General features: G+C 48.0%; 1 protein-coding gene across 3 annotated transcripts in view; it reads right to left on the bottom strand.

Annotated features, from left to right (window-relative positions):
- Positions 1-72: 72 nt before the first annotated feature.
- The window catches only part of RELB (RELB proto-oncogene, NF-kB subunit), a 28,372-nt gene continuing 14,696 nt past the window's right edge, over positions 73-13,748 (bottom strand). For all 3 annotated transcript variants that reach the window (XM_070771235.1, XM_070771237.1, XM_070771236.1), the window contains 8 exons: positions 11,752-11,909; positions 10,229-10,320; positions 9,919-10,050; positions 8,193-8,297; positions 5,933-6,148; positions 5,067-5,135; positions 4,849-4,926; positions 73-869 (listed from right to left, as the gene is read on the bottom strand). In XM_070771235.1, coding sequence (XP_070627336.1) covers positions 484-869; positions 4,849-4,926; positions 5,067-5,135; positions 5,933-6,148; positions 8,193-8,297; positions 9,919-10,050; positions 10,229-10,320; positions 11,752-11,909 — 1,236 coding nt within the window. In that variant the 3' untranslated portion in view covers positions 73-483. The remainder of the gene's footprint in view (positions 870-4,848; positions 4,927-5,066; positions 5,136-5,932; positions 6,149-8,192; positions 8,298-9,918; positions 10,051-10,228; positions 10,321-11,751; positions 11,910-13,748) is intronic.

Genomic DNA, 13,748 nt, shown 5'->3' with positions numbered 1-13,748 from the left:
AGGCGGAGCCTGGAGACTTCGTACTTAAAGGCGGGGGTTGTTTCTCTAACGAAGAGACGAGACCCCCAGGGATCAAAAGTTCATCTTTATTAGGAAGACTCTGAACAAACAACCTACCCCGCCCCCCACCTTCAAGCCTGGGGAAGGAGGATGGGGGATCTGCACCCTCCTCCCATATATACACAACAGAATCCCCCTGGAGAAGGTGCCCCTGCTTGTGGGGGCTGAGACAGCAGCTTTAACAAGCTAGTGCTTGAGAGCCAAGCCCCCTTTCCTCTCCAGACTCAGTTTTCTCATTTGTAAAGGAGCTCAGGAGAAACCGGTGTTACGGAGTTTCTCCCCAGCGCTGAAGATGTCCGATTCAGAAGGACGAGGACGTCGGAAGACTGACCAAGGGCCGCCCCAGGGGATGGGGGTGCTGGGTATCCTGATTGGAAGGCCACCTCCCTCCCGACCCAGCGCCTCTCCTCCAGCGCCGCGGGGCTACGTGGCCTCAGGGCCCGGGGACAGGAGGCCACCCCCAAAGCCGGCCTCACGGTACTGGTTGGGGAACATGTTGCTGCCCACGAGGCTGGCAGTGCCTCCGTCCCCGGGGCCCGGGGCCTGGTACGAGTCCAGCGTGAGCGGCTCGGGGCCGGGAGGCTCCCCGACCGCAGCCCCTGCACCGCCGTTGCCCGCGACAGCGCTGGTGAGTGGTGGCGCTGGGGGCAACATGTCCAGCATGGTCAAGAGCGTGGGGGCAGCGGGGTCGTAGGGAAAGCTGTCGTCCAGGAGGTCCGGCCCGCCGGGGGGTTCCAGGCTGGGGAGGGATACGGTGCCCGGGTAGAAGTCTGTGTCGGGTAGCAGCACTGACGGCGGGAGGTACGGTCCTGCAGGGATGAGAAGAAAGAAGGAAGCATGGTGGGCTTTTAGGGTCGACCTCCCGCCAGCTCAAATGCCGGGTCTGTGGCTAAATACTTTATCATGTGGCCTCCTATAACGCCAGGGAGAATTCTGAGTAGGGACTATCACCATCCTCTTTTTTTTATTTACAATAATTTTTTTTGAGGTATAGTTGATCAGGTGTACAACATAGTGATTCACAATTTTTTAAGGTTATACTCCACTTATGTGTGTGTGCTCAATCGTTCAGTCGTGTCTGACTCTTGAAGACCCCATGGACTGTAGCCCACCAGGTTCCTCTGTCCATGGGATTCTCCAGGCAAGAATACTACAGTGAGTTGCCATTCCCTTCTCCAGGGGATCTTCCCAACCCAGGGACTGAACCCAGGTCTCTTGCATTGCAGGTAGATTCTTTACCATCCAGGCCACCAGGGAAGCCCATACTCCGCTTATAGTTGTTATAAAATATTAGCTATATTCCCTGTGCTGTATTCCCTGTCCTTGTTGCTGATTTATTTATACATGGTAATTTGTACCTTTTAATCCCCATCCCTATATTTCCCCTCCCCCTCCCTTTCCCACTGATAACCGCTAGTTTGTTCTCTATATCTGTCAGTATTTCTTTTTTGTTATATTCACTTCTGTTTATGACTCCACGTATACGTTATCATACAGCATTTGTTTTTCTCTGTCACTAAGCATAATACTCTCCAAGTCCATCCATGTTGTTGCAAATTACAGGGTTTTTTTTATGACTGAGTAGTAATATTTTGTGAGGAGGGCATGGCAACCTACTCCAGTAATCTTGCCTAGAGAATCCCATGGACAGAGGAGCCTGGCAGGCTGCAGTCCATAGGGTCGTATACAGATAGACACGACTGAAGCGACTAAGCAGCAGCAGTAATCCATTGTGTATATATACACCACATCTTCTTTATCCATTCATTTATTGAAGGACACTTAGGTTACTTCCATTTCTTGGCTATTGTAAACAGTGGCACTATAAACATTGGGGTACATGTCTCTTTTCAAATTAGTGTTTTCGTTTTATTTGTTTGTTTTGGATATACACTCAGGAGTGGAATTGCTGGGTCATATGGTATTTGCAAATGATATGACCAATACAGGGTTAATGTCCAAAATAAAAACAGCTCATATGATATTAAATAAACAAATACCCCAACTAAAAAAATGAGCAGAACTGAATAGACATTTTTCTAAGGAAGACACGCAGTTGGCCAACAGTCACGTGAAAAGATGCTCAACATGGTTAATCATCAGAGAAATGCAAATAAAAACCACAATGAAGTTTCACCTCACACCTGTCAGAATGTCTGTCATCAAAAAGACATAAATAACAAATGCTGGTGAGGATACAGAGAAAAGAGAACCCTCATACATTGTTGGTGGGAGGGTAAATTGGTGGGGAAAACACTTTGGAAGTTCCTCAATAAACTAAGAATCATTCTTATTTAATAAGCAAACAGGCAAAATAACTTGCAGTTCACAGGTGAGTTGTGGAACCAGGGTTGAAACCGTGCTCCTATAATGCTAGTGAGTTTTCCTCAAGAATGAGGAAGAAAAGGATGCTCCAAAGCCCCCCAACGTATAAAGACAACACAAAAGGTGAAATCACACCATGGGAGACCCAAGGAGAAATATCAAGTCCCAAAATTGTAAGGTAAAATGCTAAGTGTCATTGTGGAAGTCTTTTTGAGACAAGACAAACCTCACCAGCAAAGACTGACTACACTTATTTTAGAAGGAGTCACAGTGCTGCTGGAACTCTATTTCCCAGTTTCCCTGGTAGCTTGATGTGGACATGTGACCAAGTGCTGCTGGCTGAAATGTGGGCATGATGGATGGAGCTGCAACAGCCATTCTGCACCATGAGGTGGAAACTATGAGCTGAAAATAGCAGGAGCTTGGGTCTCTGATGATCATGCAGCCACCAAAGCATCTGTGGACCACCCACCCCTGGACTGTGTTTGTGTGAGAGGAGAAATAATGTCCTATCCTACTGAAGTTCCTGTTATTTGGGATTTTGCTGTGAATGCAGTTAAACATGATCATAACAAATGCAGGTGGCATTCCTGGTTTCCGGCAAGTTCCTAACATCTCCTGGGCACCAAATCCTATACTAAATAACTGTGCATTGTGACCTCACTAAATTCTGGAAGGAACCCCAAGAAAGAAGATCTCCATCTGCAAGTTAAGTAAACTGAGGCCCAAAGAGGTTGCACAGGGACTTCCCAGTGCAGTGGTTAAGAATCCACCTTCCAGTTCAGGGGACACAGGTTTGATTCCTGGTTCAGGAACTAAGATCTCACATGCCTCGGGGCAACTAAGCCCATGCACCACAAATACGTTTCTAGACCCCCCCACACCACAGCTAGAGAGAAGACCTTGTACTTCAACAAACAGCCCACATGACCCACAGAAAGATCCCACATGCTGCAACTAAGACCTGATGCAGCCCTAAATAAATATTTTTTTTTTAAAAGATCACACAGTGGCTTAATTGTGGCCTTAAATTCAAACCCAGTCTGATTGCAGAGGCTAGGTTCTTAACCATTCCACTCTAGTGCCAGGGCAGCTTTGCCAAAGGAATAAGAGAGGAGAACTTTGGATACTGGGAAATTGGGGTGATGGAGCAGGTGAAAGAATTACTAAGTGGCTAATGATGAGAGACTTCAGGGATTCAGGGTCAAAGGTTGATGAAATGGACTAGGACTGGGGATTTCTAGGGGCAGAGGTGTTGGTAGACAACAGATGACACTTGAAACCTTCAGGTGAGATTGGCTGAGATTGACAACTCCAGCAGACTCTGGCTGGGAGCTGGGCTCCTGGGGTAGCTGGGGTGCTGGGGACAGCGTTCTTAGAGCTAGCGGCCAGCGAGTGGGGAGGCTTTGGATAGCAGCCTAGCTCTGGGGGTCACTAAGGGTTGGACACGACTGAGCAACTTCCCTTTCACTTTTCACTTTCATGCATTGGAGAAGGGAGTGGCAACTCACTCCAGTGTTCTTGCCTGGAGAATCCCAGGGACGGGGGAGCCTGGTGGGCTGCCGTCTATGGGGTCACACAGAGTCGGATACGACTGAAGTGACTTAGCAGCAGCAGCAGCAGCTCTGACACCACCTCCAATTTATCCATCCTCTACTCCCTACTACTGGTGTCACATGTATCATCATTAGTCTAAACCTGTGCCCACGGGTGGTGGTCCAGTGGCTAAGACTCCATGCTCCCAATGCAGAGGCCCTGGGTTTGATCCCTGGTCGGGGAAGTAGATCCCACTTGCCGCAACTGAGAGTTCGCATGCCGCAACTAAAGACCCCACGTGCCACAGAGAAGATCGACGATTCCACATGCTGCAACTAAGACCTATTGCAGCCTAATTAAATGATTACAATTTTAAATACATTAACAAGTAAATTAACTTTTGCCCAGGTGTAACTCCCCGCTCCACCACGGACTGGCTGTGTGACCTTGGGCAAGAGATGTCACCTCTCTGGGCCTCAAGTTTTTCACCAGTAAAATGGGACTGGGGCATGGGAGGAGATGACAGCACCCACCCCCACCCCCCAGAGGGACTGCACAGATTAAGTGAACACACACAAAGCAGTTATGCTGAGAGTGTCTGTAAAAATAAATACAGTAACATTTAAAAGGCCAATGAGGTATGTATGTGGTGATACTTTTCAGAGGCGCCCTGAAGCTCTGAGAGGTAGAGCAACTTGATAAAGGTCACACAGCATGTAAATGGCCAAGTGGAGATCAGAGTCTCTGGACTGTGTCCAGAACCACTGTTCTTTCTACTTTATGTTGCTGGTTAAGTGGTGAGGCACTGGCCATGTAGGAGCTCTTGGGGGGCCTGAAGAGGCTAGAAAAGTGTGGCTGCAACCCCCCCAACCCCACCCCCACTTAGCCCACCTCAAGGGCAGGCACTTGCACTGAACCAACACCCACCTGAGCCATGGCTGGGCAGGAATTGATCCAGGAAGACTGGTTTTTTCCTCCGTCGTTTGCTCTCAATGCCATGGGGATCTGAAGAAAGGCAAAGATGAGGACCCCTGGATCCCACCAGCCCCTCCTCCCCAACCTGGGGGGGTGGGCAGGGTGATGGGGTCAGTCAACCCCTCCCAGGGACCTGGAGAGGGACATCAAAAGGGGCAGAGAGGACACACCAGAGCTATTCAACTCCCCAAGGACGTCAGGCAGCCCCCGTTTCCGCTTCTTGTCCACGCCATAGCTGTCTGTTCAGGAGATACCAGAGGCATACAAAATAACACGTGAAAAATAAGAATTAACTATAGAAACCATTTGGGAAGTTGTTGAGCTGTTCTGGCTTTTTCCCAACCAATGTATATAGATGTCCATATCTTAGAATAAAACCCAAATTACTTCTAACCCCACTGGAACATCCCAGGCATAATTCTGCCCCAGGGCCTTTGCACTTGCTGTTCCAGCTACTTAAAACACTCTTCCTCAACTCTTATCACTTCCCTGGAAAACTGCTTAGTCACCCTCCTGTCCTCAGGTCAGCTGCCCCCTCTTCCAGGAAACCCTCCCTGAACTCTAAGCCTGGGTCAGTTGCCCTACTCTGCAAGACAAATTCTATAAGCAATTCCATCCCAGCCCTGCCCACTCTGGCTGTCACTGTATGGGAATAGATCTGTTCCCCGCCCCATCCGCCCACCCTTATAGAACGATGGGCCTCATAGCACAGGGCTGGGGCTATCTCTGGTACCACTACATTCCCAGCAGAGGGCCAGGCATAAGCAGCTGTGCTGAGAGGAGAAATTATTAAATAATCCCAAAATGTCACGAGATGGGTACTGTTACTATTTCCATTTTGCACAGGAGGAGTCTGAGACTAGGAAAAGCCAAGGTCACACAAACCAGTAAGCAGACAGGGATTTGAACCCCAGTCTGTGCAACTCGGAGCCTGCATTCTACTTCTGCGTCTTCCCCTTTCCCCTTTGGGGCACCCCAAGCAAGGCCAAGGACCTGGTCTCTGGGGCAGTGGGTCACCCTGGGTTGTTGTGGTTACCATGGTCCCGAGGCAGGTAGGTGAAGGGCAGAGGCTCACTGCAGACCCCATCAGTAAGCCGCTGCAGAAAGACGTTCACTGTCACAGGTTCAACGATCTCCAGGTCCTCGTAGGGTGGTGTCTTGAACACAATGGCGATCTGGCGGTGCACATCGGCCTGGGAGAAGTCAGCCCGGCCTTCCCAGGAGGCTCTGCTGAACACCACCGATATATCCTCTGGCAGGAAAGTGGGGGCATCAGCTGAGCCAAGACACTTGGTCCACCAGAGACCCAACTTACTCAGCCTCCCCCAAAATCAACACAAGTATTTCCAAGAATAAAACTAATTATATGTGCATGCATGCTAAGTCACTTCAGTTGTGTCTGACTCCTATGGATGGTAGCACACCAGGCTCCTCTGTCCATGGGATTCTCCAGGCAAGAATACTGGAGTGGGTTGCCATTGCCTCCTCCAGGGGATCTTTCCAACCCAGGGATCGAACCCGCATCTCCTGTGTCACCTGTATTAGCAGATGGGTTCTTTAGCACTAGCGCTACCTGGGAAGCCCATATATGAGTATATATATCGAGGCTTTATATGTGTTGGACACACACAGATTACCTCTAAGACATACAACAGTTCTAGGGAGCCCATGATACTGAGGAGAAAGCAAAGGCACCAGGAGATTAAGCCACTTGTCCAAGGTCACATGGTCAACAAGTGGTGCAGCCAAGATGGGAATCCAGGCAAGCAAGAGCTCTTCAGCACTAGCTCCTAGGACTCAAGGAAGTTACTGGTATTTCTGGGCCCAGTGTCATCACCCTAAAGGGAGAAAGTCATAGCACTCACCTCATAGGAGTTTTTAGAAGGATTAAATGAGTCAGTCCAATAAAAGGGCTTAGAAGAGGACTTAATAGGTGATCAATCCTTGTTAAGTATGATGGCTTTTATAAGCATTATGTAAAATATTAGCTCCAGGAACTCAGAAAATCCTCAGTAAATGCTACCTCTTTGTGATGTACCTCTTAGGTATTTGGGATCCCATCTCATCCTAATACCAGCTCATTTTAGGGGCTGAGGAAACCAGCTCGGGTATTGAAGTCACCTGGCCAAAATCAGCCAGTGAGTCAATGATGGAATAGAACTCAAATCTACCTTGAATCATTCACTCGAGGCAGTATTAGTTTTTCTGCCCTAACCCCAATTCCCAGGCTCCTAAGAATCTCCTTGGCCTTCCTCAGATCTCAGTTCAAATACCACCTCCTCCAGGAAGCCTTCCCAGATGCCTAGACCATGTCTGGTCTTCCTGTTGTTCAGTCTCAGTACTGTGTTTTCTTCCCTATCAGCATTACGCACATTTATAATTTATATTTCTTTCCCTACCTCTCATTGAACTGAGAGCCCTGTGAGGGCAGAGTCTGGACGTGTCTCGGTCACTGCTATGTCCCAGCACTGCCTAGCACAGAGGCCAGCATAGAGGAGCCAACCAATGGATAAGAATCCACCTGCCAATGCAGGGGGACATGAGTTCGATCCCTGGTCTGGGAAGACCCCCACATGCTGCGGAGCAACCAAGTCCGTGCGCCACAACTGCTGAGCCCATGCCCTAGAGCCTGCATGGCGCAACTACTGAGCCCACGCGCTCCAACTGCTGAAGCATGTGCGCACCTCCGCAACAAGAGAAGCCGCTGCAGTGAGAAGCCTGCGCATCACAAGGAAGAGTAGCGCCTGCGCACCTCCGCAACGAGAGAAGCCGCCGCAGTGAGAAGCCTGCGCATCATCAGGAAGAGTAGCCCCTGCTCGCCACAACTAGAGAGAGCCCACGCAACGCGACAAGGACCCAGCGCAGCCAAAAATGAATACATAATAAAATTTTTTAAAACCCAGTTTGAGAAAGGGGTTTTGCATTTGAATGGATGTGACTCAAGTGGAAACCTCCTCCATTTTCTCCATCTGGAGCCCTGACCCAACTGTCATAAAGCATTTATTTATACAACTCCACGATTTTAATACCAGAGTAGTTCCCCAAAGTTCCTGATGCCAAGGTCTGCCCAGCACTCAATGCTGGCTAGTATAAACAGGCCTCCTCTGTTCATGAATGAGTGAACAGAGTGTGTGGGTGGGTGAGTCAGTGAGTGAGTGAATCAATGGGCAATATCTGAAACCAGAGCACTGGACCCTTCTGCTAGGCTCCCCTGGTTAACCAGCTACTCCTCACCGTCTCAGTCTCTGCAAGCTGGCAGACCCCACTCTGCCCGCTCACTGCCCCAGACCCCTCACCTTTCTGCACCTTGTCGCACAGTAGGTAGAGTTCCTCGCCACCCGTGCACGGCCCACTCTCCTTGTTGATTCGGCAAATTCGTAGCTCCGACGTGTTTGTAGACTCTGGGAAAGAGGAGAGGAAGACACACAAAGGAAAGAAAAAAAAATAATTTAGTCATCAAATCCTTACCAGGAACCCCATGGGTGCCCACTCAGGATGTGGAGAGGTGGGAAATGGACAAGCCAGGGTGTCTGATATTTTTGGAACCTGTGCTGCAGGTGGAAAAAAAGAAGATGCCCAGGGTGGAGGGGTTAATGAACATCCACGAGTCCTCCGCACTGAGGTCTAGTGAGCTCCCATCTCTGTCTTGGGGATTGGATAGGTGAAAGCCCACTGGTAGCTAAGTGGAGACCACGTGCCCTAGACCTGGCCAATCAAAGCATCACCTCCTCCTGGCCACAGCTGATTGGTCAGAGAGCAGAATGTGAGTAAAACTAGGCCAATGAGAGACAGCCCTGGGACTTTGAGCAAAAATATTGGGTAAGAGGACTTCCCTGGTGGTACAGGGGATAAGAATCTGCCTGCTGATGCAGCGGACACAGGTTCGATTCCTAGTATGGGAAGATTCCACATGCCACGGAGCAACTAAGCCTGAGCTCTAGAGCCTTTGAGCCGCTACTACTAAGCCCACTGCCACACCTACTGAAGCCCAAGTGCCTAGAGCCCACGCACCTCAATAAAGAGTAGCCCCCACTCACCGCAATTAGAGAAAGCCTGCATGCAGAAAAAAAAAAAGAAAGAAAGAAATTGGGTAAAAGAATCTCTCTTTAGGAGCAGGAGAAAAGTTCCAGGCTGGTAGGACATAAGACTAGAGCTTTGTATAGTTATTTTGCCCCTGCCTGGGAGGGCCCTGCTAAGAGTGACTCTAACATGAAGGAAGCATGGAGAGATGCAAAGAAATAAATCCCTAATGACATCTCTGAGAGCCTGGATACACCCAAACCTGAAGCATTGTATTACCTCTGGATATTTTTAGTTAATGGAACAAACATTTTTTTTTTTTTCCTTATGTGAATTGGGATTCTATCTTTTGCATCCATAAAAGCCTGGATTGAATTAATATTCCCTGCCCATTTTGATGCTTGTGGCAGTCACTGTAAGTAAGCTAAAATCTAACAGCCATTCCTAATCTTCTCTTCTACGCCTGTACTCCTCAATAGAGGATGAAAAATCTAAATACATGCTTTCTCAGACTACTTTGCAACTAAAGGTGGTCATGGAGCCAAGTTCTGGCCAATGAGACATAAGCAGATGCCTATCAGGGTGATTCTGAGAAATGTATTATTTTCTGTAAAAGAGAGAGATTATTATTTATGCTGCCTCTTCCCAAGGACTGTGTCATATAGTTGTACTGATTGTGCTTTCTACAACACCAGAAGGCCCCGTTTCCATAGGCTGCTTAGTAAACGCTGACCTCTACAGGGTGACACCACATACCATCTTGAATATAGACATGATGTCTGGAGCTGTGGCAGCCAGCTTATGACCATGAGGGAACGCCCACGAGAATCACAGAGCTACTGAACCAGCACCCTGATGTAGCTGAGCAGCTTAATCAACAGGAACATAGTTAATAACTGAGCAAAAAAAAAAAAAATTCCCTGTTTGTTCACCCATTGTGTGTGGGGCTTTCCAGTACTTGCGGCCAAAGACAATCCTAACAGAACATCACCCTTGACTCACTCTTGTCGTAGACGGGCTCAGAGAGCACAGGGTCCATCCGGCGCATCTGTCCTTGCTGATCCCTGTATGAGGCCTGGAAGCAAATCCTCACAACATTCATGTCCACCTCCTGATGGTTCTTCAGGGACCCAGCTGTGGGGGAGATATGGGAAGGCTGACTGTGGGTGGTGGAGACCCTAGTAAGGGGATGGGGGACAAGGAAGGGATGGGGCTGGGGCAATGGTGGATACTGCAAAAGGCGAGGGGACGGGGTGGCAGAGGGGTGAGGAGTTTGGGAGGATGGGATGCTGAGCTAGGCACAGGGACTCACCGTTGTAGGGGTCAATGCCCAGCTGAATCTTCCGCTCGATGGCAGCCTCGATCTCCTTCTTCCTCACACACTGGATGCCCAGGTTGTTAAAGCTGAGTTGGGGAAGGGGTGATGGGAGGCACTCCTGAGAGGGCAGGTGTCACCCTGACCCACAAGATGGCTCTGGCAGATGCTGCTGTGGGGCTCACACCCTCAGAGGCCGAAGCCGCCTCAGGCCCAGGGTTCCCAGCACTGGGAGGGGACTGGGGCTCAAACCCTTAGGGGTATGGAGGATTCCTGAGAGAACTTGGGAGCACACCTTATCTTTATCACATGAAAGTATCAGTTAACCTCATTTATAAGAAGAAAACTGCCAATTAAACTCAAATGTGATATCAATTAAAAAAAAAACTCTCCAAAACAGCAGAGATCAAAACGCTGGATAATACCCTCTGTAGGTGATGTTGTAGAGCATCAGGCACTCTCACTCATTGCTGGAGGGACTGTAAATCACCCAAGTGATCACGTACTGGAAAACAACATGGCAGTTTTCATTCATTCCACCAAGATTTCCTGAGCACCTACTGTGTGCCAGGGACTGTGCTAGGCACAGGGAACAGAGGGATACATCAGGGAACAAAAGAGATAAAATCTCTGCTCTCACAGAATTTGCATTTTCATTAAGTTTATAAATTGCTAAAAGTATAAATGCACAGATGTGGGGCCAACAATTTCATTTCTAGGAATCTATCCTAGAGAAGGGTATATTTGAAACCGTTCATGAATAATAGTAACAGAGCAACAAGAGATTGGAATGAGTGTCCGTTAATAAGAACACATTCAATTAATTGTTAACATCCATGCATTGGAATACTATGCAGCCAATAAAAAGGATAGGACAGTTCTAAATAGGAATTATCTCTCTGATGTATTAAAACATAAAAACAAGGTGCAACTGTCTCTACCATTCATAAGGGAATGACAAATATCTATATATATTTGTCGTATATATTGTTGTCATTGTATATATGTCAATGTATATATATATACATTGTCATATATATACGCCTATATATACATACAGGCATAGCACCTCTTTAGTTGCCTCTAAGAAGGGGCACTGGTGACTAGGGGACCAAAGATGGAAGGAAATTCATTTTTCACTGCACACCCTTTCTGAACCTTTTACTTTTTTAAATTGAAAACATATAAATTATAAAGTGAAAGAAAGAATGGGCCCTGCAGTTAAGTCAGGTCTGGAGTCAAATCCCAGCTCTGCCACTGGCTATCTGGGCCCCTTTACTTCTCTGAGCCTCGGTTTTCTCCTCTACAAAGTGGGGATAAATATAATGCATGTGAATGTGCATGCAGCAGGATTCCAGGCCTAAAGGAGACCCTCCACTGTTCCCAGACCTTGGTTTCCCCATCTAGGCAATGCAGTGGGGAGAGTCTGGATAAGCTGCCCCAGCCCTAAGGTTTTCTGGGGTGATCCTCAGCCCCTCAAAATCTCCATGACCAAGCATAAGGGGTCAGGGGTCAGGTACCTGTGCCGAGGGCTGACATGAGGCCGGAGCCGCACCCTGCAGACGCCGTCCGTGCAGTCTTTCCCCACGAGGCTGTGGGGATGAACTCGGTGAGGCCAGTCCTTCCACACCAGGCAGGCGGTCACCTCCACCTCCCGCAGCCCTCCACAGTCCCGGAGCTGCAGGAAGACGGTGCTCTTGAGGTCCCATCGCAGACACCTGCACCCATCCAAGCCTCCTCTGGTACCTTCTCTCCCCCTCAACGATGGAAGTGTGTTGGTTAAAGACTTCTTTTAGATCCTAAACCCAAAGCTTCCAACCTGGGGACCTCATAACATGAGAGCTGACCCACAGATGCACTGTCTTTGGCCACTTGTCTTAAAAAAAAATGGATGCACACAAGGTCTCCAAGTGTGGTCCACAGATAGCTAATTAATAGTGGGCAGACCTGGTAGACACCACCTTAACCAGGCGATCAAGGTCAGCATCACCAGTAAGGGGCCAGCAGAGCACAGGCATCCTCTGTTGGGATGAATCACGAGCTGGAATCAAGATTGCCGGGAGAAATATCAACAACCTCAGACACACAGATGGTACCACTCTCATGTCAGAAAGTGAAGAGGAACTAAAGAGCCTCTTAATGAGGGTGAAAGAGGAGAGTGAAAAAACTGGTTTAAAACTCAACATTCCAAAAACGAAGATCATGGCACCCAGTTCTATCACTTCATGGCAAATAGAAGGGGAAAAAGTTGGAAACAGTGACAGATTTTTATTGTCTTAGACTCCAAAATCACTGTGGATGGTGACTGTAGCCTCGAAATTAAAAGATGCTTGCTCTTTGGGAGGAAAGCTATGACGCACCTAGACAGTGTATTAAAAAGCAAAGACATCACTTTGCTGACAAAGGTCCATCTAGTCAAAGCTATGTTTCCAGTAGTCATGTATGGATGTGAGAGTTGGACCATAAAGAAGGCTCTGTGCAACCCCAGAATCTAATCATGAGGAAATGTCAAACAAGCCCTAACTGCAGGTCATCCATTCAGACATATCTGTGTCATGAAAGACAATAAAAAGATGAGTGAGGACTTCCCTGGTGGTCCAGTGACTAAGACTCTGTGCTCCTAATACAGGGGCTTGGGTTTGATCCCTGGTTGGGGAACTAAATCCCACACACCACAACTAAAACCCAGAGCAGCAAAAAAGAAAAAAAAAAAAGATAGGTGTCATATTTGAACAAAAAGAACAAAAAATGTATTTTGATCTGCTGGTAGTTAAATAACATATACATATGTCAAAATTCTTAGAGCTACACACTTAATATTTGATCAAATACAACTCAATTTCCAAAAAAATAGAGGCGAGAGACTCCAGAGACAACCAAATGCAACATAGGACCCTAGACTGAGGAGGGAGAAATCATTATAAAACACATTTTGAGGGACTTCCCTGTGGTTAAGAATCCACCCGCCAATGCAGGGGACATGGGTTCCATCCCTGGTCCAGGAAGACCCTACATGCCTGGAGCAACTAAGCCCGGAGCAGCTAAGCACCACAACTACTGAGCCAGTGCTCTAGAGCCAGTGAGCTGCAGCTACTGAGCTGGTGCATCACAGCTGCTGAAGCCCTCAAGCCTAGAACCAGTGCTCCACCAGAAAAGAAGCTGCCAGATGGAGAAGCCAGAGCACCAAAACGAAGAGAAGCCCCCACTCAGCACAAATAGAGAAAGCCCGTGCAGAACAAAGACCCAGCATGGCCAAAAGTCAATCAAGCAATAGATCTTAAAAAAAATATGGGGGGGAACAATTTGGAAATTCCAGCATGGACTGGATATTAGATGATATTATGCAATATTACTGACTCTTTTCTAGGGGGATAGTAATCAGTGTCGCAGCCATGCAGGAGCTTATTTTTAGAAGATGCCCCCTGACGTATCTACAGGTGAAATAACATGATATTTACAACTCATCTGTAAATGGGTCTGCAAAAAAAGCAACGTGCATATCTGTGTGTGTGTGTGA

This window comes from Bos indicus, chromosome 18, assembly GCF_029378745.1.
Source record: "Bos indicus isolate NIAB-ARS_2022 breed Sahiwal x Tharparkar chromosome 18, NIAB-ARS_B.indTharparkar_mat_pri_1.0, whole genome shotgun sequence".
In the NCBI taxonomy this organism is placed as follows: domain Eukaryota; kingdom Metazoa; phylum Chordata; class Mammalia; order Artiodactyla; family Bovidae; genus Bos; species Bos indicus.
This window is presented reverse-complemented; position numbering and strand designations above follow the sequence as displayed.